This window comes from Ursus americanus, chromosome 22 (genome assembly GCF_024610735.1).
Source record: "Ursus americanus isolate L20-20 chromosome 22, mUrsAme1.1.p, whole genome shotgun sequence".
Lineage (NCBI taxonomy): Eukaryota > Metazoa > Chordata > Mammalia > Carnivora > Ursidae > Ursus > Ursus americanus.
In genome coordinates this window covers 34044639-34070173 of record NC_142148.1, presented here as the reverse complement: position 1 = coordinate 34070173, position 25535 = coordinate 34044639, and the positions used below count along the sequence as shown (strand labels likewise).

General features: G+C 45.3%; 1 protein-coding gene across 1 annotated transcript in view; it reads left to right on the top strand.

Annotated features, from left to right (window-relative positions):
* Positions 1-25535, top strand: part of PAK5 (p21 (RAC1) activated kinase 5) — a 278955-nt gene that overhangs the window by 239757 nt on the left and 13663 nt on the right. Inside the window, exons 5-7 of the mRNA XM_045808933.2 lie at positions 12856-13347; positions 15491-15624; positions 20084-20210. Of these exons, the coding sequence (XP_045664889.1) occupies positions 12856-13347; positions 15491-15624; positions 20084-20210 (753 nt within the window). The remainder of the gene's footprint in view (positions 1-12855; positions 13348-15490; positions 15625-20083; positions 20211-25535) is intronic.

Sequence of the window (25535 nt, the reverse complement as noted above, 5' to 3'; positions counted from 1 at the left end):
TCTGTAGGTACGGCAGCCATCTCCCTACTTCTGAATGTTTTGGGCTGGAGCTGGGCAGATAAAACCTTGGGCGAAAAATAAAGCACAACAAAATCCATTCACACCACGTAACTATAAAAAACAGCCTGATGTGGAGAGAGCGCTTTCCACTGTCCCCAGCAGACACAAGTCTGCTTTACAAGGAGGGAAGCTGGCTAGAGATAGTGTCACCAGGCACCTGATTTTGCTCCTTCCCGTGGTCTCTAGGGAGCAGGCAGCTGCCAGCTCACATGTGTTGGTGCGGACCCAGCCATCCATCCCTCCCTCTGGCCCCAGCCGCTGAGAAGCGCCCCATGTAATCGCAGTTCTGCCAGTTCACTAAGCACTCTCTGTGTGCCAGACACGCGTGTTGCCTTGTTGAGCCTCGAAGTCCTGGAAGGCAGGAATTCTTGCCAGGGCTCTGAGGGGCTCCGTGACAGCCCAGTCAGGCAGCCGAGCTCATAGCCCAGCTGGGATCCAGCTCTGTGGCCTCAACCCCTTCTCCAGGCACTGGACACATCCCCAGTGGCCCGGGAATAGCTTCTTCAGACACCGAACCTTGCACTTGACTTCTTACAAGCTCCTTTAAATACCTGCAGCCATGAAGTTCCCTTGGGGTGCATGTTCCTGTCCCACTCAACAGCGGGGTTTCCCGGCCTCGACAGGGTGTACATGCTAGGCCTGATAGTTCTCTGTTGTGGGGGGCCGTCCTGTGCAGGGGAGAACGGTGAGCCACCTCCCTGGCTTCTGCCGCTAAGTGCCAATAGTATCCTTTCCTGTAACATCTAAACTATTTCCAGACATTGTCAGATGACCTACAGGGCAGCAGGGAGCAAAGTCGGCCCCAGTTGAGAACCATGTTCCATAGCTAACCATTTGTCAAGTACTTTTGGGCATTCAAGGATGTAGGTCCTAGAGATAATCTGCCAGGCTTCAACTGCCTAGAGATAAACCACTTATAACTGGGTGAGTAAATTGCTTAACTCTGCTTCTCTATTTATAAAATGGGGATAATCACGTTGTGTAAGGGTTAAATAAGTTCGTAATTAACAGCCTAATTATGAATACACATAGTTGACACATGAATTTGTATGTGTAGCATGTGGACAGGTGACAGCTGGGACATGAAGCTGAGGGTTACTGTGTTCTAGGCAACTGTGCCAAGCGTTTTGCAAGCATTACCCAATTTCGCCCTCACAGCAATTCTGGAAGACTTCAAGATCATCTCCCCTTTGCAGTGAGAAAGCTGAGACACTCAGAGGCTAACTCTTTACAGGCTTCCCAAGGATGTGAAGGCAAACAGCTGAGTCAGGATCCAAAATTAGGTCCATCTGACTCCAAAGTCTATATATTCCAGAACATTCCTATTTCCCCAGAAGGAAACCGAGGAGCAGAAAGATGGGCCTGAGGCCTCGGGGCTCAGATGTGCACACCGCAGGCGGCCCTCACCTTGCAGGTGAGGGATGGGTGATGAGTCACAGACGAATTTGGGGGCACATGGGCAATGTACTCGATTCTCTCTGTCCTCAGGAGGGTGGAATCCTCTGAGAAGCTCCTTAGGCTCACCCAGACTGTGTGATTTATGGGGAAAAAGCTGGGACCACAGGCCAAAAGGAGGCGTTAAGAGTAAAGATCCCCGAGACTCTCATACGCAATCACTCTACCTTGAGTGATGGTCTTACTCTGTTTTATGAATGACAATCCAGATGTTCTCACCCATTACAGAAGACACTAAGAGCACAAGTTCCAGCATCCGGTTCCCTGGATTCACGCACTGACTGGCTGTAGGATCTTATGTGTGCCTCGGTTTCCTCCTCTGTGAAGTAGAGTGTTCTCACACGGCAGGCACTCAGCGTCAGCCCCGATTCCCCGGCATGTTTCTGGTTGGAAAACATGTCACCATATCTGCTAACGCCAGCCATAGAAACATCCTCTCTGTGGACCCTTTTACATATTCTCAAAATATGGGAACAAGTTCCATGGGACTTGCCCTCACAGCCATTCTCTGTAGCCTAATAAGTTCTGCCGTCCTCCCCTCTGAGATGCGGTCACGGAAGGCCGGAGTAGCTGCGTGACTTCCTCAAGGCCCGGCAATACCTGAGGACCCCAATCCCACCACCCCACTGCTTGCTCTACCCTCTAGAATGGGCATGAAATTCTCTGACTTCCCAGGGAGGCCAGATGTTAAGAGAGAACCGCGTATCTGGCAGCATTCAGGCGGGAAGCATCATGCCTAACTTTGCATCTGTCGTTATGATGCTGGTTCTTGCCCAAACCCCTCCACGTTACCCCCACCGTCTCCTGTGTCCCAGGCAGCCAAGTGACCCGTGCCACATCCCCGGACAGCCCAAACCAGATGACATATTAAGGGGTTCTGAGGGAAGAGAGGGGGTGAAGAAAAACTGGCGTGATTCCCCTGATCTTTCTTCTGGGGTCCCCAGCGCAATGGTTTTTCACTGCTTAGCTGTCACTTTGCTTTCCCTGGAAGGGAAAAGCAGTTGAGGCAGTGCGCTCAGTCTTCCCGTGCCAGTAATTGAATGACTCAATGTTCTTTGTGGCACTTGCACACCCTGACTCAGCCAAGGCCCAGGAACAAAACTGCAGGTTGTTATCCCAGCTGAACACTTTCAGAGATCCTGAAGGGCCCGATGAGTAACAAAATGGCAATGCTTATGAAAGCTTATGGGCTGCAACAAAAATCAGAGGTCTGGGGGGGAGAGAGACAGGGAAGGAGGGAGGGAGGGAGGGAGAGGTGCTTATCACTTAATATAACAATGGGTATTATTTTGATTTCTTTTTCTTTACATATAGGCTCTTATAGGGTGTTCATTAAAGGTTCGTAAAACATCCAAAGAGGTGATTCAGAACATCTCGAACATCTGTCCCTTCTGATGGAGACTTTGTGGGTCCTTTGCTTATGAATTGACAGATCTTCCACGAATATTCCTGTGGTTCAAAGTAAATCGCGTTTTAGTCATTATGAGCGAGTTTTCCATTACCAAATTAAAATGAAATTAATCTGACCTGGCAAAGCTGTCCCGGCTGTCTTGGAAGCCCTGACATATTCGAACCGTATTCTGCAGCAGGGAGCTAGTCCGCAGGGGTACAGACACCCCCCTCTTCACCCCCGCAGCTGCAGGCGGTGGCAGATCTCAGGTCAGAGTCATCTGCTCTTGAACAGAAGATGCATTCTTTGAGTTTGGAGCAGCAACTGTGTGGGGTTAACTGGACATACCAATCCCGAGGTGGAGGAAGAGCCCGGAGAACCTGTAGGCTTGAGCCTGCTGATTGAGCGCAGAGTTACTCATTTCTTTAACTAGGCTTTGCCTGCTTGGACAGTTCACAAGCCACTTGTCCAAACGCTCAGCGTCCATTCGCCATATATTCTGTAAGGCAAAGAAACGCACGACTCTTCCAACTTCACGACATGCCTAACTAGGAATCCTGTGTCACAGTTTGGGAGATTTCCTTGCAAAACACTAAATATGGCGAATGGCTCTCTGCTACATGCACTTTGGAAATGCAGCAAGTGTCTGACTATCCAGAACTTAATCTACTTCCCAAGTCCCCTGCATTAGAACCTTAAGCAGACAACCTTGATTCTTGAGGTCCCCGGAGGTCCCACTCATGACCACTGTTCCTTGGCAGTGATAGTGCGTGCTGCTTTTGCCTCTCTTAACCAAAATCGAATGGCAGCTCATAAGGCGCACTGTGTCCCTTTGTCATCTATGAAATAGGGCCACTCCATTTTGTAAATGAAAATAAGTCATTCGGAGGAAACTGACCGTGGCTGGGCTCTCGTCGAAGCCTTGCCTCAAGCAGGAGCCGCAGCTACTGTTTCACTAGGATGCAGCAACCTGCCCCCACCTGAGGGCAGGTGGGGAGCAGCCCCCATCAGTGGCACTCCTGCCCATGGCAGGCAGGGAGAATTGGCACAGCAAGACACAAGCAGAGGGACAGGAGAGTAAGTACATATTCAAGTCACGGGATTGAATGAATCCCTTTCCCCTAATTGCCAGCCTCTAAAATGTCCCTGCAGAGAGAGCTGGTTACGGATTCTCTCTGGAATTCTTATAGGCAGTCATTGTCCTTTCCCAAAGCCGAAGCTGGTCCTCATAGATTTCCCTCCGAGTGAAGTAAGGACAATTTAAGATGTCCTTTCCCTGCTCAGATAATGGAGCCCTGCGATTCCGTTGTAGCCCCCATTTGATTTATGTGCAGCGAACAACACCCAGTCTGGCTTTTTTCTCTTCGCCGAGCAGCCTCTGCTTTATTGTACCCCGAAAAGGTGCATTGGAGCATCACACTCAAGGAGCTGCCACCAGCCGCCTCCCATCCCTTGTAGCTCTGCAGGAAGTGGAGAGAGAGACTCTCCATCTTTCACCAACCATTCTGCGGTCCCCATTCTTCGGGCGCAGACACACACTCCCCCACCCCCACCCCCGGCCCCAGTCCGGTGTGATCCAGCCACAGCCTCCCTATCACCAGTACGGAAGGCCACGGTGACAGATAGATGCTGCGGCAGGATTTTTCTTTTTTTTTTTTCCTTTTCTTTCTCCCACCCTCCCCCCACCAAACCTTTTTTCCCCCCAGCCTTGGCATAAAATGGTCAAATGATGTTCTACTGCAGAATTCAATTTCACAGTTCAGTTAGGTCCTTGATTACACTGCCAAATTCAGATTAATGTGCATTTAACGAACATGGATCAGGGGAATTCTGGCTGACAGCCAGCTGTAATCGGAGCAATTGATAGCTGTGTGGAGTTTTATGCCCCGTCCACCCCGGCGTACCACTGGTGAAATTGATTGATTAAATGAATTCATTGCTATAATTATTTATAATTTTGATACATTGCAAGCCCGTGTCTGACCCTGTCCTCAGAGACTTTGTGCCCATTGTGGAAGGGTAGTCCAGCTGAGTCGTTAGTCCTGGATTATTTATTCCCAGAGAATATAGCCTTTTGTTTGTTTTGTGCCCTTATTTTTGGATTGGGTTTGAATCGAGACATGAAAAAGCACATTCCTTTAAGAATTCATTTGTAGGGTATGCTAAAAGGCAACTAAAATGGAAACTAAACTATGAATATATGTGATCAACCATTTCAAGGAGGAAGGGAAACCAAGACGGCTTTGATGTTCTTTTAGTATTTTTAAAGGTTCCTGTAGAGAGAATTCCTTTTCAGAATGTATTTGATTTTCAGGGACTATTAGTGGTCCCATAGCATGGCCACTATGCAGGTTGGCAGGCTGGGGGATAATCTGCAAAAGGATCTAGTCTTCTCTGCTTACATCTTGCCATATGGAAATCCCCTTAAAAGTATGTAGACCCTGGTCTCATTTGCAGGAAGAACGCCTTTCTGGTGTTTCTTTATTGTTTTCCCTCCTGCGTAGTGACTTTCCGACCCCCGCTCCCGGTCCTGTCCCGCACCCTTGCGATAAGGTCCTCAAAGGTAAACTACATCCATAGATCTTTTGGAAATGGTGTGGGTGGTGGGAGATACATTGGGTTAGCTCATTAAATATCTGTACCTCTCGCCGGCCCAACTCCACTGCATGTGGTTTCACTAAATGATTAAACCCTACATCCCTCTCAAGAAACTATATTCCGAATGTACTCCTTTCATTTTCTAGAATATATTTAAGTCAGGTTGTACAAATGATCACGCAGATCAGGACTCCTATGACAGTCTTGCTTATGTGCGCAAACATGTACGTGTCTGTGTAAAACAATATATATGGACAAATTCATCAGATTTTTTCACCCACTTCCAAATACAGGATATCATGGGAAAGATGATTTAGAGTAGGACAATGAAACAATTATAACAGGTTAAGAGCCACATAAGAGGGCCAGGAGGCCTTGTTATGGAAGAGGCTTGGGCTGGCTTGCTTCTTAGCGGAAGAAAGGGCATTATTGTATCTGAACACAAAGTTCTGGTCTGGCCAACGCAAAACTGAAAGCAATGAATTCTGTACGTAGATGATCAGCTCATTTTGCCGTGATGGTTATTTCTTTGTTGTGTATTCTGAGCTGCTTTCTCTAAAGCAAGACTGTTCAAACATACCGACTTAATTTTCCTTCCCCCGCCCCCCCCCCCCAGGCATTATCATTCATTATTTTCTGGCCCTTGCATTTCTTGTATCTTGCTCCCAGCTGCCCAGACATCTGAGCCCCTGGGGAAACACCCTAAACAGGCTTTTGCTCTGTAGTTGTCTTTCCACACCATGCCCACCTCTGTCATGACCATGTCTACCTTCTTATCATCGAAAGAGATCTCTGAGAACATATCAAAGGCCCAAGTTCTAAAGTGACATTATCTGGATTTAATCCCAACTCTGCTGCTTAATAGCTTTGGGACCTTTGCCTGGGCTGCTTAAAGTCTCTGTGCCTCAGTCTCCTTATCTCTAAAATGGGACAATTATGAGGCCTGTCTCATTGTGTAACTTGAGGTTTAAATGCAGTCACATATATAAAGTGCTGAGAACAGTCCCAGGCATGTGGAAAGCACTCAGTGAATGTCAAATATCATTAACATTTGTCTGTATCACTTCTTCAAGGATAGCCTCCTAACAGAGCAGTTGGTTAATGGAAGGGGCCCTACTTTGGCTCCCAGTGACGTGCTCTTCCGTTTTCTCCAGGAGTGAGTGCCCCAGCCTTGGGTATACAGATTGGGGAGGTGACAACTGATGGTAGAAATGCCAAGGCAGGCAAGAAAGCAGGCCTGTGACGTCTGTGTGCCTAGCACCTAGGACATTTATACATCCTCCCTGAGAGTGAAGGACTGACCTGAGCAGAAGAACTGGGTTGTGCAATCTCCTTGGGGGTGTGGAGCCCTTTGCCCTGGATTGCTGGTGGGAGGCAGTTTCACCTCCCTGAGCCTCCATTTTATCAACAATACAATGGGATAAATTGCCCCCTTCTTGACTCTCAGAAAAAGAATGAGGGTGCCACCAATATGCAGGCTAACAATACCATCATGGAACCCACAGTTGGGTCATTAAGTCAGCAACATGGTGGCCCTGAGCAGGGTCACTCCTGCCCTTCTTCCCACAGTCAGCTGTTTGCCAGCCATCTTTTCCTTGAACGGATGGAAGCCCGGAGGGAGGACCGCATGCTCTCTCACTGGGGGCAGTCGGTTCTCCTTCTGTAAGCACACCTTGAGTTTGGTTCCAAAAATGGTCCCTTGTGAGACTGTGTGTGAAACACAATAGCACGGTTTTGTCTCAAGGACCTAATTTCCAAGATGTTTAGCTCCCAGTGAACAACTCAGCCTTCCCTCTCTGACTGGAAATGGTCCTGTTCACGCAGGCAAGGCTTCTCTTCTTTATGCCACACACTGGCTGCCGCGAGTAGACGCTGATAACGCTGCTGACAGTCGATAAAGAAGAAAAGTGGCCTGATGCAGTGTGGAGCGGTGTTTGCGATTCCTCCTGGATACAGCTTTCTTATCTTTCATATATCTGCAGAGATCAGTTATACATGCTTGTGGGGAATGAATTCAATTTCGCTTAAAGCACAGGAGCAAATCCTCCACGGAAGACACCGGGGGATGCTGCCATGTGATAGCTCCCAGGACATACTTTCAGAAATAAAAGTCATGGACCCCCCTTGCCTCACATGCTGGCCTTGTAATTAGCCTGGGCCTGGCTAATCTCAAACTTAATTTAAGGGAAGAACCCAGTTGTTTAATTTACACTGTCATTTTCTTCCCCCTCCCCACCTCACGTAAACACACCAGTTTTCCCTGTGTGTAGCCCAGATCCAGGGGCTTAACAAAACATCAGTGTGGTTTCAAATACAGGATCTTAATTATAATGCAGTGTTCAACAAATTATGATTAAAACACCTTTTCTGGTTGTTTTGAGGATTAGTATATAGGAATACATATGCTACCGGTACGTTACGTTATCTTCAATAAATGCTAGCTGGTTGTTTTTGTTTTTGTTTTTGTTTTTTAATATTTTACTCTTTATTTTCTTTGACCTTCCCACTCTGCTAAGGACTTTTCTATAATGATACTAGAGCCTAGAATGTATTGACCAGTCACTATGCAAATCTTTTGTTGTGTATTGGTCCCTTAGAGCTCAGGATGACCTAAAGAAGTAGTGATTATTGTTATGACTCCCATTTTACAGGTAAGGAAACTGAGGCTCAGAGAGGTTCAGTGATTTGACAAAGCCATCAGAGTCAGAATTGAACCTTAAGTGTGTCCCTCAAAACCATGTGTTCCCTTGTTGTGCTATCAGAACAGGGCCCTGGCTTTGCAGTACCCTGGGTCCTGCTGATTGGCTCAAAGCTGTCTGAGTGGTGAACTCACCTGAGTAGATGATGGTGTTCTCAAGACTGGGAAGGGCTGCACTGTCATCCAGGGTCCAATGAAAGGGTAGAAGAGAGAATGGTGCCATGGTAACAATGTGAAGGGGCCCACGGTGTGCAGCTCCTGTTTCCAGACTCATGGAATAGACTTTTGTTCATGCTGTGTGATGCGGCAGCAGCTTAGGACCCCTACCTTCTTCTAGATGGCCACCATGGTACCGGGTCCAATGAGGAATATACCCCATCCTACTTCAGTTCTCTATGACATCCAACCTGCTTCATTACTCCTTCCTTCTTGAATGCTTTCCTCCCTTGGTTTCAGGGCCCCCTAGGCCCTAACTTTCTTTCCTACATCACTGGCCACTTCTCTGCTCCTTCATGCAACATCCTTCTGCTTTTTCTGGTCTCTGAATGTTGGGGTCCTTGGACCTTCTCTTACACATGCAACATCTTGACTTTTAATACCAACTAATGGTATGACTCTCACCAATGACTCTCAAGTGCATGTCATTAGTTTCAGTTCTTTCCTGGACTCGAAGCATATCTGAGTCACCTCAGCAACATTTCTGCATAAATGCTTGATAGTTCTTCCAAACTTAATACGGCCATGTCAGAATTCTTGGCTTTACCATGCAATAGTTACCTCTTGCTGTGTAACAAATTATCACAAAACGTAACGACTTAAAACAATGATCAACATTTATGATCTCACACAGTTTCTTTGGGTCAATTTTCTGTGACTAAACTAACTGGATGATTCTGGCCTTGAGACTCATGAGGTTTCAATCAAGATGTCAGCCAGGGCTAGTCCTTTCTCTGAAGGCTTGACTGGGGCCAGACGATCACTTCTAGGATGGTTCACATGGCTGTTGGTGGAAGGCCTCAGTTTCTGACTCCTGGCAGGAGGTTTTGCCCTTGAACCTCTCTATAGGATTCTTGAGTGTCCTCATGACGTGACAGCAGGAGAAAGAGCAAGTGATCCAAGAGAGAGGGCACTGGAGCCACAATATCTTTTTTGGTCTCAGAAGTCACTTGCTATCACTTTCTCTGTACTCTTTTGATCACACAGATGAGCCTGATACAGTGTAGGAGGGGACTATGCAAGGATCCTCAGGCGCCATCTTGGATGGAGGCTGATTACCACACTTCATGAGCCTACTCCTGCCTCTCTTCTCCTCATGTCATTAAATGGCCTGTTGCTCAGGCCAAAATCCTGGGAGTCATCTTTGACTCTTTCCTCTCACATTTTAATCCAATCCGTCAGCAAATCATGTCAGCTCATCTTCAGACTACCCTAGGCCCCAGCATATCTTATCCCAACTATAGCACCCTCTCTAATCTCAACTCACATTGACCAAAATAAGCTAACTGGCATCCGCGTTTCCACCTTTGCCACAAAGGTCTCTTCTCCTCCGCATCTAGAGATCAACCCCAAGCTCATATCTCTCCTCTCTCCTCAGCAAACTCCAGTGGTTCACACCTCACTCAGAGAGACTGCCAGTGCCCTTGCCACGACCTACGTGATTATCCCTCTGGCTGCTTTTCTGGCCATTGTTCCAAACTGACTTCCCTCCATACCAGAAGAGCCTCTGTGCTGTTTGTGAAGCCTGTATTTGCCTAGACTCCTGTGTGTGCTATGCCCTCTGCCCAGACTACCTCTCCCCACATAGACATTGGGCCTGTTCCCACATGTCAGCCAGATTTCTGCTCAAATGGCACCCACTCAGAGAAGACTTCCTTGACCTTCACATCCAAGATGGCACCTCACTAATCTTAAACACCTTTCCTCGATTTTCCTGCCTATCTGTGTTACTACTGGACTGCATACTGTACATTTATTGGGTTTTGTTTGTTTGTTTATTGACTGTCTCCTTCTCTAGAATGTAAGCCCCAGGAGGGCAGAAATACCATCCATTTTTATTATTGCTGGACCTTCCCATGACCCCTGAAATGGTGCCTAGCATAGAATAGTGGCCCAAGGATTAATTTGTGGGCTAATTAAATTAATGAAGGTGCTACGTGGGAGCAATGGGTTTATTGGGAAAGGTACCACCAAAAGAACTTCCAGCAATGGTGAAAATGTTGCATATCTATGCTGTCCAATGTGGTGGCTATTAGATACTTAAAATGTGATTAATGTGGCTGAGGAACTGAATTTTTAATTTTAATTTTATTTTATATTGATTTCAATTAAGTAGCTACATGCGGCCAGTACCCACCACATTAGCGTAGATCTAGATCCTTGGGGTGGATGAGGCATGGGGACATGTACCTGTCATTTCATGTACATCCCAGTAGAGTGGTAGAAGCTTCCTAGGGTGTTATGTTAAGAAGGAGCCTGAAGTCCAATCAAAAAATATTTTTTGAGAACGTTCTGTGTACCCAGCACTACGTTGTCATCAGAATATCATACAAGAGTGCAGTGATTGATTAGTGCATTCTGTCCTGGGCAAGGAGGTGAGTGTGATATGATGTGGTATATTTACCATATGTGACCTCATTTGTTCCAGGGCTAATCAGAGGTCCTTCCTGATCCCTCCCAGAGAGTGATTGTTGGAATGTATACCTAGTGTCCTATAAACCCCTCACTAACTCCCCCCGTCCCCACTCTGTCTGCCCTCCCTATTCTCCACTGAGTTCCCTCAATCCAGTCTTCATAACTAGAGTAGAATGTTCTCTGCTGGAATCCTTTTGAGGGATGACCAAATTTGCTTTCTCACACACACACACACACACACACACACCTGCAAACTTCAGCTACTCTCAATTATATTTCTGCTTATTTGATGAGAACACTGCATGTGTTTGCATTATGGTCCATACTAAAAAGCTGCTTAGCACAGGGAGCCCTATTTTCCATTTTACGTATATCTGCTAGTTTATGTGTGTGGATAGTACAAACCCCCCCTTTAGTATATGAGTTCAGAAGCATGGGGAAATTCTACCCCTGAAGTTTCTCACTGAGGATTAACATCCTTTAATGGTAAATGGGATCTTTTATTCCTGAAAAAGAAAATAGGGTCTAAACACCAAATAACACCTTGGATAAGGCCCATTTTAATGAAAACTCTCCCTGTGGTTCACATGAGTGGGAGAAGGCCCTTTCCTAGGAGCAGTGGGTACAGTTGGTGCCCAACCATATCCCTTCATCACCTATTGTTTCTGTCTGCCAGCACTGCTTTCTTTTGTCTAAAGCGGTAGTTCTCGGCCAAGAGCAATTTTGACCATATTCTGGGCAACATCTCAAGAAATGTTTTTGGTCATAATGGCAGAAGTGGCTGCTACTGGCATCTAGTGGGTAGAGTCCAGGGATGCTGCTGAGCATTGTGTGAGACAGGACGGTCGCCCACATCAGAGAATTATCTGGACCCCAAAATCAATGGTACCAAGTTGGAGAAATTCTGGTCTAAGAACTGTCTCTACCCACTGGAGCCTACTCAGCCCAGGACACGGCAAGTCAGAAGTGCCAGGAAATTATGCATGGAAGCAAATGTTAACAGTGTATTGAAGGGAGCTAGTACATAAATACTCCAGCTCTTGGCCCCTCAGATGGGACAACTCCAAGGTACATGCTTAATACAGTCTCGCTGGGCAGAGTTACCTGGTGGGATTAGGTTCCAGTTGCTTGATTGGTAACTTGCTGTGCATGTTGGGATTCACCAGAGAGACAACCAGTCGGGGGATGTGGATGTGTAGACAGAGTCTCTCCTCTGTGGATGACATCAGTCCTTTCACTCAAAGCCTTCAGCTGATGGGATGCAGCCTACCCGCATTATGGAGGGCAGTCTGCTCCGCTCAAAATCTACCAATGTAAATGTTAAGCACATCTAAACAAAATACCTTCACGGTAATATCTAGACTAGTTTTTGACCAAACCACCAGATGCCATAGCCTAGCCAAGTTAACACATAAAATTAACCATCATACTCAGTGACTCACCCTTTGTTGGTTTTCTCCTTCCTTGTCTCACTTCTCCTGGAATCAACTCCCACCACTTGCATTTAAATTCAGGTCTCACAGTCTGCTTCTGGGGATTTTTCTTTTCTTTTCTTTTCTTTTCTTTTCTTTTCTTTTCTTTTCTTTTCTTTTCTTTTCCTTTCCTCTTCTCTTCTCTTCTCTTCTCTTCTCTTCTCTTCTCTTCTCTTCTCTTTTCTTTTCTTTTCAAGATTTTATTTGTCAGAGAAAGAGAGAGAGGCAAGTAGGGGGAGTGGCAGGCAGAGGGAGAAGCAGGCTCCCTGCTGATCATGACCTGAGCGGAAGGCAGATGCTTAACCGACTGAGCCACCCAGGCACCCCTGCTTCTGGGGATTTTAGTAGAGAAAGAGGAAAAAAGAGGCTGGATGGGGAGGTCATAGGGTAGGTAAAGGGTGGAAGCAGGAGCAACCTCGGACCTCGCAAGGTGAGCATCACCCACAACCACATCGTGTACGATGCTCTTCATTCAGGCCAGCTGTGGCTTGGCTCACTGCGCCATTCAGATCTAGCATGTGAATATTCTCCATCTGTGTCTGTCTTCCCAGGTGGATTACGATCGAGTGCAGATGGTCCTCAGCCCTCCGCTGTCAGGGTCTGACACCTACCCCAGGGGCCCCGCCAAACTACCTCAAAGTCAAAGCAAAGGGGGCTACTCCACAAGCAGCCACCAGTACCCATCTGGGTACCACAAAGCCACCCTGTACCACCACCCCTCCCTGCAGACCAGTTCACAGTACATCTCCACGGCTTCTTACCTGAGCTCTCTGAGTATCTCATCCAGCACCTACCCCCCACCCAGCTGGGGCTCCTCTTCAGACCAGCAGCCCTCCCGGGTGTCCCACGAACAGTTTCGGGCTGCTCTGCAGCTGGTGGTCAGCCCCGGAGACCCCAGGGAATACTTGGACAACTTTATCAAAATCGGAGAAGGGTCAACCGGCATTGTGTGCATTGCAACCGAGAAACACACAGGGAAACAAGTCGCCGTGAAGAAGATGGACCTCCGAAAGCAACAGAGGCGAGAACTGCTTTTTAATGAGGTAGATGGTGTGTTCGGATCACTCTTTCTCTCATGTGTAATGTTTACTTTCCATTTCAAAAATGTCCTGTATGGTTCAGGACATCAGAAAGCACTGAAAATATAAATACAAAAATCGCGCTCCGGTAATCCTCCTTCTGGTCTTTGACGATGCGTGTATGGCCGCTACGTCCAGAAAGTGCTCCAGGCGGTTCAGCCACCGTGCTAAGCACCGATCTGGCTTGATCCACACAACAAACCGGTGAGACAGAAAGATGCTACTGCCACGGCCACGAGGAAATCTGGACTCAGACAGGTGAAGTGACTAGCCCAGGGTCACACAGCAGGTCGATGGCAGAGCTGGGATTTGAATTCTAGCAGATTCCAAAGCCTCATGCTACACTATCGACATGGGTATATTCACGTGGTTGTGATACCACGTATACCCTTTGTAGCCCTTTTTTAAAAATCTCAATAAACATTAGTTTACCATTGGGTTATCCTTCTTTAGGAAACTTAAGATATTTGTTCCTAACTATAGCAATAATGAATTCTTCCTGTGGAAAATATGGAAAATACAGAAAATGTCCCATAATCTCACAACCAAGAAATATCCCACATTCATACTTCAGGATTTCCTTACTATCTATATATTTTTTTCTCTTTAGAGAAAGTAATATATAGACAGTATTGACTTCCAGAAAGTTTGTAGCAATGAGGACCCTCCCTGATGGTCCTGTTTCAGTCTCACTAGCACTGGATACTGTCGAATTATCTCTGTTAATCTGATAGACATGAATAAATCTTCCTGCTTTGATTAACACTATTATTACTCATGAGGGTGAAATTATATGTTTTGAGGCCATTTTTATTTTGTTAAACCATATGTCCTTTGCACACTTTCCAATTAGGGTGGTGGCATTGGTCTTCCTGATAAGTGACACCTCTTGATATATTAAGGAATTAACCCTTTTCTGTGTGTTTGTTGTGCATATTTTCCCACTTCATTTGCCTTTACAATGATTACTTGACAGTTCTAAAATGCACGTAGGTGGAAACACGTCAATACCTATGTCTAGGGACATAAAATATTTTGGAGTAATATTCATCTGCTGATTTTATGAGCGTTTAGGGAAGAGAGATGAGCTTTTGTGAATGGAAAATTTAGTTCTTAAAGATAGCAAGTCAGGATTCCAATGTTAGATAATATGTCAGTCTCTAGCAAAGGACGTACCACTCACATCTCCTAACAGACATTATAAAAATGCAACCAGGCATGACTTTGGATCCCTCTTCTATGGAGGCTCATGTGACGCCACATATGGATCCCGCCCCCATGGGTGTTCATTTTTTCACTATGTTCCACCTCTCATAGAGAGCCCCAGCTGAGTGGGCTTCAGCTTGTTACTTCCACGATGCTGATTTCTGGAACTTAGTTCCAGATCACAATGCCAGAACGGACAGGGCAATATAATGTAGATAACATTGTAAGTTATTAATTAACATTAAATCTGAAAATGTCACCAGAAGCAGCTGTGGGGCAGCAATTCTTGGAAGTTCCCTTGGGTAAGTTCAAGTTAGCCTTGTATATGCCTGAGTCATATTTGCTTTTACCTTGAAGACCTATCCTTCGTATTCAGCCCAAACCTCTCTCACACTCAACCCAGACCTCCTCCCCCTCAGATGTTAAGTTATCCTCATGTGGCCCTACTCCTGTTCACCTCATTCACTTGTGTGACCTACTCATCATTTGCCATTTAGAGATGGTGACCTTTGCCAGGTTTCACAGTGGTAGAGGATGGATAGTGCATTCTAAAGGAGACCCTTAGGGATATCTGATCATATCCTCCCCTCCACCCAAACAGTCAACAAAACTCCCTCTTGTGAGTACAAACCTTGCCAGGGTTCTGCCTGTTTTCACTCTTATTATCCCCAAACCCAGTGCCTTTGCACTGCCATTTTCTCTGAATTGACTAACTTGATTCCTTTTATTGAAGCTAGCTACCCTCAATACTGTCTTTTTGTCTATAATAGACTCCTGAATAATTTTGGGGAGGGCTCAATGATTCTTAATCAGTGATACTCACAGCACAGATGTAGCCACCAGAGAACAGAAAGCCAAATTTCACCATCACAACTCAAAGAGCATCTTTCCATTTGCCCAGGTTGTGATAATGCGGGATTACCACCATGACAACGTGGTTGACATGTACAACAGCTACCTTGTCGGCGATGAGCTCTGGGTGGTCATGGAATTTCTAGAAGGCGGTGCCTTGACAGACATTGTCACTCATACCAGGTATGTCTCTTCATTATCCAGACAATTAATTCCAGGTGCTTATTATTCTTCTCCAGGGTAAGGCCTCAATGACTATTTTTATGAACTCTTTATAACTGTAAGCCCTTTGAAGCCAGGGAATATGATGGCCCTTTTTCTTTATATTCCCTAAGTGCTTATTATAATATCGTGTATGTATATTTCATTCATCCAGTTAACATTCTCCTTATCTTCCAGAAATTCATTAATACCTAATGACTTTAAGTCAGCAAGCTGATGATAATGGACTTTTGGTGCCAAACAATAGAATTTCCCATTCCTATGTATTTTTCTAAAATTGAATTTTATTCTAAGTTGCCATGCTATTTCTCTGTGGTGATACCACCAAAGGTACGTGGGTGAGGAAGAGGCAGATGGAAGATGAGTCAAAGTTTTATGTTATAATAAGAAGCCTACATAATTGAAATTCTTCAATTCTGGGGTTTTTTTTTTTAAGATTTTATTTATTTATTTGACAGAGAGAGAGACAGCCAGCGAGAGAGGGAACACAAGAAGGGGGAGTGGGAGAGGAAGAAGCAGGCTCCCAGCGGAGGAGCCTGATGTGGGGCTCGATCCCTGGGATCATGCCCTGCGCCAATGGCAGACGTTTAACGACTGAGCCACCCAGACGCCCCTTCAATTCTGTTTTTAAACAGTCTTGCAAGTAACGATGGTTAATTATCATTATTACCTTTGCAACTTGCTTCCTTGATGTGTCAATTGTAGTCATTTCATTAAGTGTTTATTGATCACCTTTTTTATGCCAGCCTCTTTCCGGAGTGCTGGGGACACAAAAGATATAAACAATTAGAGTCCCAAATATATTCCCTCAAGAATGTCACAGGTTATACAGAAATAAATACTGTATAATACCCGTACAGAATTAGAAAGAGGTATATAAGTAGCAAAGTAGAATGCCTGAATATCTCTAACAGGGAAAGTAAAGAAAGATTTCCAATATAAGGTTAAAACCAAGATGAGTTTTGAGAGTGCATAGGAGTTTACTAAGAAGGCAAGTGGGAGGAAAAGGGCATTTAAGGGAGACTTAGTATGTGCTAAGGCAGTGTCCTTCATATTTTAATACGTATACAAATCACCTGTGGGTCTTAGTACAATGCAGATCCTGATTCAATAGGAAGGGGCATGATACCCTATTCTAACAAGCTCCCAGATGATGCCAATGCTCCTTGTTCATGGACCGCCTTGGGGAAGCAAGGTTCTAAGGAACAGACATATTTTTTTTAAAAACCATGTTACATTTGGGAAACTTTTTTTTTTTTTCAGATTTTATTTATTTATTTATTTGACAGAGAGAGAGAGACAGCCAGCGAGAGAGAGAACACAAACAGAGGGAGTGGGAGAGGAGGAAGCAGGCTCCCAGCAGAACAGGGAGCCCGATGCGGGGCTCCATCCCAGGACCCTGGGAACACGCCCTGAGCCGAAGGCAGATCTTAGCGACTGAGCCACCCCAGTGCCCCACATTTGGGAAACTTTTAATTTGCTCTTGGCAGTAAATAAAACTCCAAAGGGGTAAGAGATGATTGTCAAGAAGGAAAGGCTCTGGATGTTAGCTGATATCACTGAAAGTGAATCCAGTGATTCCTCAATTCCGTCTTGCTACCTTGCTTTCCCCTCTATCCAGGGGTTGAGAACACTGTCAGGGATAGAATATGCTGCTGTTTCTCCCTAAAATCAGGCGATGTTTCAGTCATGACCCCCTACAGTTCTCAGTCTCAGTAGACTACCTAAAAACAACATAAGGGAAGACACTGAGTGTTTATCACCAACATTTCAGATGGCAGATCCCTGTTGGTACAGCCACAGGACACAACCCTCCCCAAAATACATAAGATCATCTTAACTTATAGAAACAAATATACCGAAGAAACCTAAGCTTAAGACAACGGTGACTTATATCTAAAACAATTAATAGAAATATATCCAGAGGAGAGGATTTTTTTTTTTCCTGCCCTGGAGAGCTTCGGATAGAGACATACACATGTCTCTCCAGGGCTCTCTCTTTGTCAAGGTTTTTTTCAGTTTTTATTGTGTGTCAGTGGGATCCACTTAAGAGCTAGCCTCTCTGGAATCCATTGTGTTCTGTAATCCTCTCCATCCAGTTTTGTCAATAATTTCCTGTTGAAGGCAGAGAGCTCCAGAGAATGGAGAGAAATTGTATGCCAAGGAACACTGAATATTTAGAACTTGAAATCCTTTGAATCTTAAATTTAGAATTTAATTCTTGAATCATTCAGAGAGTTTCCTATAGTAGTCATTCAATAAATGCTCTTCTGAATGAGTGATTGATTAATAAAATAACCTCTTGCTACTCAAAGTGTGGTCTGGAGAAGAGCCGCATCGACATCACCTAGAATCTTGTTAGAAATGCAGAATCTCAGGCTCTGCCCAGACTGACCATACACAAGGTAGGCAGTGCTCAGGCACTTCCTATGCATACCAGAGTTTGAGCCCTACCTAGCGTCTTGTTAAATTCCATGCTACTGATTTCCAGGAACAGAGGGTTCTAGAAGGAAAGTGCCAAGCACTTCAAACATTAACTCACGTAACCTTGATACACCTCTACGAGACGGAGCCAGGATATGAATCTGGAGTTGGTTCCAGAACTGAGGCACCTTTATCCCAATTCACGCTTCCTCCCGGCAGAAGTAGGAAAGCACAGTCTTTCTACAGTGGGTCCTGTACATTTCAAAGCCACAGAATTCAGAATCAGTAGTATTTGTCACATATGCCAGTTAAAGGTGATTTTTCAGTCAGTGATTAGGGCTCAGATTCCATTAACTTTTGTTGTTGTTGACCCATAAATAATCTTTATGCCTGCTTCAAATAACTCGAATCTCATGGACTCCTAGAAAAACGAATTTTATTAAAGAAGGTGATTCTTGGGGCGCCTGGGTGGCACAGCGGTTAAGCGTCTGCCTTCGGCTCAGGGCGTGATCCCGGCGTTATGGGATCGAGCCCCACATCAGGCTCTTCCGCTATGAGCCTGCTTCTTCCTCTCCCACTCCCCCTGCTTGTGTTCCCTCTCTCGCTGGCTGTCTCTATCTCTGTCGAATGAATAAATAAAATCTTTAAAAAAAAAAAAAAAAGAAGGTGATTCTTGCTCCTGAATTATTTTTAAGGTATATTTGAGCTTATCCCTGCTGCTGATGCGCTAAGCCTCCGAGGGTGCTGCTGTGGGCAGACGTGAGCGTTGTCATCCACTGTTTTCACAGTCCAGCACCATGGCCAGCGCATTCACACCAAACCCACTCACACAAAATGGAGAACACAGAAGTTATAGGTTTCTGCTCTCAGACAAGAACATTTTCTTCTTGCCCACCTTAGTAGGACACCGAGGCATTGCTGGAAGAAACCTCTTTGAAGAGAAGTGATACCCATCCACTTTATACCTTCAACATTCTAATTGGCCACCTCCTTAAATTTTACTGAGTCCTAATTGTACTCAGACAAGGTTTGCTGGCATCAACAAGACTGACACAGAATCGGGGCCATCCATTGCCTCGTCCTGCTGAGCTGAGAGTTCCCCGGGGTGATTTTCCAAGGCTGCCCTTGAATTTGGGCTCTGGTCAGTTATGCCCTGTCTCTCTGACGGTCTCCTCTATTGGCATGACAGTTTGTTTCAGGAGCTCTTTCACATTCGCTCTCTGGTTTGAGCCTCACACTATCTCTGTGAGAGGGAGGAAGTTTTATACCCAAATGAGTTAGGCCTCTGTGGGTTGTTTTGAGGGTACTGATGTCCAAGTAATTCTTTCCACCAAGGTTCTTCAGTGGCTGAAAAGCCATTCACATGAGTTCCCATGGCAACGTGAGGCAATGAGGACAGTAGAAAAGCATGGGTCTGAACTCAGAAAGAGATGGAGTTGGAATCGTGATCTGGTCACTTTCTCAGCTGGGTAACCTCGAGCAGGTCACTTGACCTCGTCTCCTCTGAAGCCAGAACCCTTCTTCAGAAGGGTGTAGCCATAAAATGTGGGAGCACATACCCAGCACTGTGCTTGCCTTTCTCATTCCTATGGTTGATTTGTTCAAGAATCATCCAATCATGCTTAGTTATTAGTAACTAAGTCTAATTCCCTTCATGATCTTTAGAACAGCAGGAATCTCTGTAGGACCCTGGCGGTTTATCAATACCTAAGGAATTACTCATGAGAGCCTAAGGAAGTGCATTTGCATTAATGACCCAAAAGCTGGCAAATAGAGGTCTCTTTCCTTTGGCTTATATTTGGCCCCTGTCATTCTCAGTGCCAACCCTTAGGATCTAGGAATCAGATCCTAAGACTTCTTTGTCCTTGCCTGTAGATTTTCCAGACATGGGCTGGAGAGCATGGACTGGTTCACTAGACCCGAAGGGAGCTGCCTCTCTCAATCATTTCAAAGATGTTCTTAAACCTTTGCTCCTTAAATGTTATTTCCTTTCCAGAATGAATGAAGAACAGATAGCTACCGTCTGTCTGTCAGTTCTGAGAGCTCTCTCCTACCTTCACAATCAAGGAGTGATTCACAGGGACATAAAGAGTGACTCCATCCTCCTGACAAGTGATGGCCGGGTAAGATTTCAAGTTTGGCCTCTCCGTGGTTTACCTTACCACTTTGTCTGTCATGGGCACTATCCTTCTAAGAACCCTTTCTCATAATTCTAAGTCTCCTTGGCTACAAGTCACCCACTGCCCTTCCCAGAAAGCTTACCAAAAAGGAAATCACCATCCTCTGTGTCATCCTATTAGTCAGGATTATCTGTGATCTGAATTTGATGGATGACTTTCCACTTTAACAACAAGTGGAGGAAGTGATAGAAAGTATGGAAATTTCTTTTCTTTTTCCTCTATGTTCTTATTTTTGTTGAAGGAGAAGAGATGACTTTTCTGGGGCTTTGTCCACGCAGTGCGTGGAGTTGTGCATGTCTGCAGTGTCTCTTAGAGTTCCTGCAGGAAAGAGAAGACAAATTCCAGTGGACAACTCGAGGAGAGTTTAATAAAGGCGTGGGCAGATGTAGACAAGTCATAAGGAAGAGTGCATGAGGATTCGTGTGGCACTCTAGGATGGAGTGCCACCCTTACTGCCCCATGCCCCAGGAGGGGAGGCAGGGAACTGGCTACTGGGATGTGAAAATAGAGATTATTGTCTGAAGAGGGATGCCTGGCAGAAACCCTGATCTTCGTTGGAAGACAGACCACAGTGAAGCTACAGGATGGGAGCTGCGAGGCTCAGTATCCGAGCCTTACTCCGTTCTTTCCTGCCAGTCTCCTACTGGTGCTCCCCGTCGGCTGAACCCAATCAGAAGCCATCAGCGCAGTCAACACAGGTTGGCGTTCCAGGGCTCAGAGAGCAGGAGAATAGATCTGGAAAGGCAAACAAAAGATATCCATCACACCCACTTATCCCCAGGCCCAGATTGCTGCATTTCCCATCTCCACAGCCAGCTCAAGGGATTCTGCTGAAAACTCATCAGCCTCACCAGGTCACAAAAGAATATAGACTACAGTAGCCAAGGAAAGAATGAGTTAGCATTTCGAGGCAGTCTTAGATGGAAGAGCTTTGAAGCATAAATTTTTACTATCTAGGCCCTTTTAACCTCCCTGAAACTCCCACCAGAGGTAATGGTGCTGGCATGCAGGGAGTGTACCCATTGGTACACCTGCGTTTTACAACCCAACAACCTCGGCCTTGTGCGAAATGTTCATGTCACAGCAGAATTGCCCAGGAATGATCCAAGGGCAGCTAAAAGAAATTCCCCCAACACTTTGACTTTTCTTCTTTTGTCTTAAAGAGATTGTCAATTCTATTGTGGAAAATTCAGGAAATTCAGAAAAGTATAAAGGACAAAATAAAGATCACCCTAAATGCATTTCCCATTTCCCCCATATTTCCCTGTATACGTACTTGAAGTTTGAAATTATTTTTAATGGGTAGTTTAAGTCCTGCTTTTTGCATTACTCTGGCTGATTTTTTTTTTTAAAGAGGATATGCATCAGTCAGCTTTTGCTACATAACAAACTGCTCTACACTTAGTGGCTTAAAACAGCAACCGTGTATTTGCTCACAGTTCTGTGAGTCAGCATTTGGGCTGACCCCTGCTGGAACAGCTTGTCTCCGCTCCATGTGGTATCGGCCAAGCTCACTCTTGCATTTGGGTTCAGCCCGCTGTCGATGGCCTCACTCATTTGTCCAGCGCTTTGCCATGTGTCCCGCATCTCCCAGCAGACTCTCCCAGGCTTATTCCCAGGGTGCCTGTGGCAAGGCTCCCCAGAGCAGCAAGAGAGGCAAGCTCCACTGCACACTTCTGAACCCTCTGCTTATATCTTGTTGGCTAATGTCCCTTTCGGCCAAAGTGAGTCACACAGCCAAGCCTAGATGCAAGGGATGGGGAAATAGATTCCACCTCTTGATGAGAGAAGATGCAGAGTCACGTTGCAAAGGGACATGGGTATGGGGAGGGGAAGGATATGGAGCCATGTTACACATTCTGCCAGAGAGTACGGAGCTGTGGGCAAAGGGCTGAGACCTTCCCCTGGCCTGACTCAGGAGAGTACTTAGCAAGGTTGTATGAATTCAGAACACAATTTGCAAAGTACTGAACTCGTCCACAAATTAGCCCTGGGGATGGATGCTTGCAGAAAAAAAGAAAAAGAAAAAGCAGGACAGTTTTAAGGCAGGCTTTCCCCCCTGATTTCTGGAGATTGATGACAAAGGCTTCCTTGCTGCAAACACATGTCAGATGTCAACATCGGACATGAGATTAAGATAATTCGTCGTTTAATCAGCTCAAAGATCTCCCCTCCCCACAGTGTACAGAAGGTTATTAAATCATTCAGGGTCATTCTCGAGGGCAGAACTTATGCTTCACGCATTTCCTGAATTTCCATGTACCCGGCAAATAGCTCCCAGGGGCTGGCACGTGGTGAGTGCTTTTAGCCTTATTGGTTTGTTCACTCCTTCCATAAATATTCGCTGAATTTCTACTGTGTACCAGGGACAGTTCTAGGTCTTAAGGATGAACGCAGCAAAACCACTACTTTCATTAAACTTATTTGGGGCATGGAGGTGGGATAAATACACAAATAAAATCAGCTCCAGACAAGTGGTGATAAACGCTAAGTTTTCTATAAGTAAGCAGAGTACGGATATGGTGGAAAGTGATGGAGGGCAGGGTCAGAGAAGGCCCCCAGCAAGGTGGTGGTGCTACAGCAGAGACTGAGGGAGTGGGTCCTATGGCTGTCAGGGATGAGAGTGTTCCGGAAGATGGAATGAGCAGCATGTTGAGTGGATCCTGTGGCTCTTGGCCGTGTGTCCCAGACTATGCTCTTTCACATTTCAGAATAGCACACCATATTGACTCCATTGGGCTTCTTCAGTTTCCGGTTTCTATAGAGAGAGGAAACTTTTTGAGAGCAGAGACATAGTGTTGCCACTCCAAGAAAATTTTGTACCAGTTTATTTTGTACCAGTTTATTAGAGCCTGAAGTTTTATAGTGGAGGAGACACCGTCATTTATTAATTGTCATTGTAACAAATGACTCCAACACTTAGGGTCTTAAATCAAAAGGCATTTTAGGATTCTTACATGGCTCTGAAGGTTGGCTGGGCTCAGCTAGCCAGGACTGCTCTGACTTGTGGTTAGACGATGCATCTAGAAGGCTTCCTCACTTCCACGTGCTGGCTGGTGGCTGGGCACTCAGCTGAGCTGTCAACCAGAACACCTCTGATGTGATCTCTCCGTGTGGCCTTCCTCTCAGCATGGAGGCTGGATTCCAAGAGCAAGGGTCCCAAGAAAACAAGCTGGAAGCTCATGGCATTTTTATGACCTAACCTCAAAGTCCCATAATGCCACGTCCACCTTACTTACAGCCCTTCCAGTCAAGAGAAGGGAATGTAAAACCCTCCTCAGTGGGAAGAGGATTGACTCATTTCATCAAAGGAGCTTATGGGCTGAGGAATATTATTGTTGTCTTTTTCTGGAAAATATTGTCTGTCACACAAGATGTACTGAGTTTTCTTCTTGTTGGGAGATGTGCAGCGTCGTTAACCCTTAGAGAAATACAAACTGAGACTAGCAGATATCACTTTACATCTATCAGAACGGCTAAAGTGAAAGGTAGGGAAAACACCACTTTTTCATACACTGCTGGTGGGAATGTGAAATAGTACAGCCACTCTGAGAAGTCCTTTCAAAACTAAAAATTGCATGTGACCACCAATTGCATTCTTAGGCATATATTCCAGAAAAAATGGAAACTTATTTTCACATATAAACTTGTACACAAATGTTTGTAGCAGTTTCATTTATAATAGCCCAGACCTAGAAACTACCCGAGTGTCCTTCAAAGGATGAGTGGTTAAACAAACTGTGATGTGTTTGTACCATAGAATACCACTCAGGAAAAAAAAAAAAAAGAGGAACGAACCAGTGATACATGTAAAAATTAGATGAACCTCGAGGAAATTGTGCTGAGTGGAAAAAAGGCAATCTCAAAAAGATTCATGCTGCATGATTCCATTTATATAACATTTGTGAAATAACAGTCATAGAAATGCACAGAAGGTTAGTGGTGGCAGGTGTGAGGGACTGTAGGGTGATCGTAAAGGGTAGCATGAGGAACCTTAGGGTGATGGGACAGTTGGATACCATGTTTTTAAAGATTTATTTATTTTAGAGGGAGAGCGTGCACAAACAGGGGGAAAGGCGGGAGAGAGAGAGAATCTCAAGCAGACTCCCCACTGAGCACAAAGCCAGATGCAGGGCTCAGTCTCACAACCCTGAGATCATGACCTGAGCTGAAATCAAGAGTTGGACGCTTAACCCACTGAGCCACCCAAGAGCCCCAAGAGATAGTTGGGTACCTTGATTGTGGTGGTGGCTACTCAAGGCTCCAGTGTGATACAATTGCAAACTGTATACACACACACACTGCATACATAAGTGAGCTCACATACAAATGATTACATCTGAGTAAGATCTATGGACCGTACCAACGTCAGCTTCTTGGTGTCGATGCTGTACCGTAGCTGTATAGGATGCCGACGCTGGGGAAGCCTGGGTACGCATTTCTTGCAACTTCTATGAATCTATCATTATTTCAAAATAAAAAACTAAAAGAGACAGTGAATTGCTCAGGTTTGTTTAAAAGGATAAATCCTTGGGGTGCCTGGGTAGCGCAGTTGGTTAAGCATCTAACTCTCGATCTTGGATCTTGGATCTTGGCTCAGGTCTCAATCTCAGGGTCATGAGTTCGAGTCCCACATCAGGCTCCATGCTAGGCATGGAGCCTACTTAAAAAAAAAAAGAGATAAATCCTTTGTGGCCTCTTCAAAGGCTAGAAGGGAAATTGTTTGCATCAGAGTAAGTCGTTCGCTATTTGTCTATGACAGAAATAATATCTAATGAGTCATTAATTCATGTTAAGCAGGGGGGATTGGTATTTGGAGTTTGAATGGGAAAATAAATAGCGTGTCATAGAGTGCTTGCAAGAATTACATGAAGTAATTTGTGTAAAACCTTCAGAAGTTAACCGGTACAAGGTAGATGCTCCAAGAGGGTGATCCCCCCACCCTTGCAATTAAAGGTTGAAGAAATGTATCTATGATTTTCCTTGGCGTGAAGCTTGCATTTGGGAGATGATACTTAGGAGCCACGAGACAGCGAGTGGTTTAACTTTTATCAAATTCCTTGGCTAGAATGGAATTCAACCCCTGACCTATTAAGCCCAGTACCTATATTGAAAAGGGACATACACAGTGATTTTCATGGTCCTTTTTTTTTTTTTTGACTAAACATTGATTGCCATCTTTTAAGAATCAGGAGATGTCACAGAAAATTTCAGATTCCTGCCTTCCTTAAAAAAAAAAGTGTCTGACAACACGGTGCCTGCATTCAC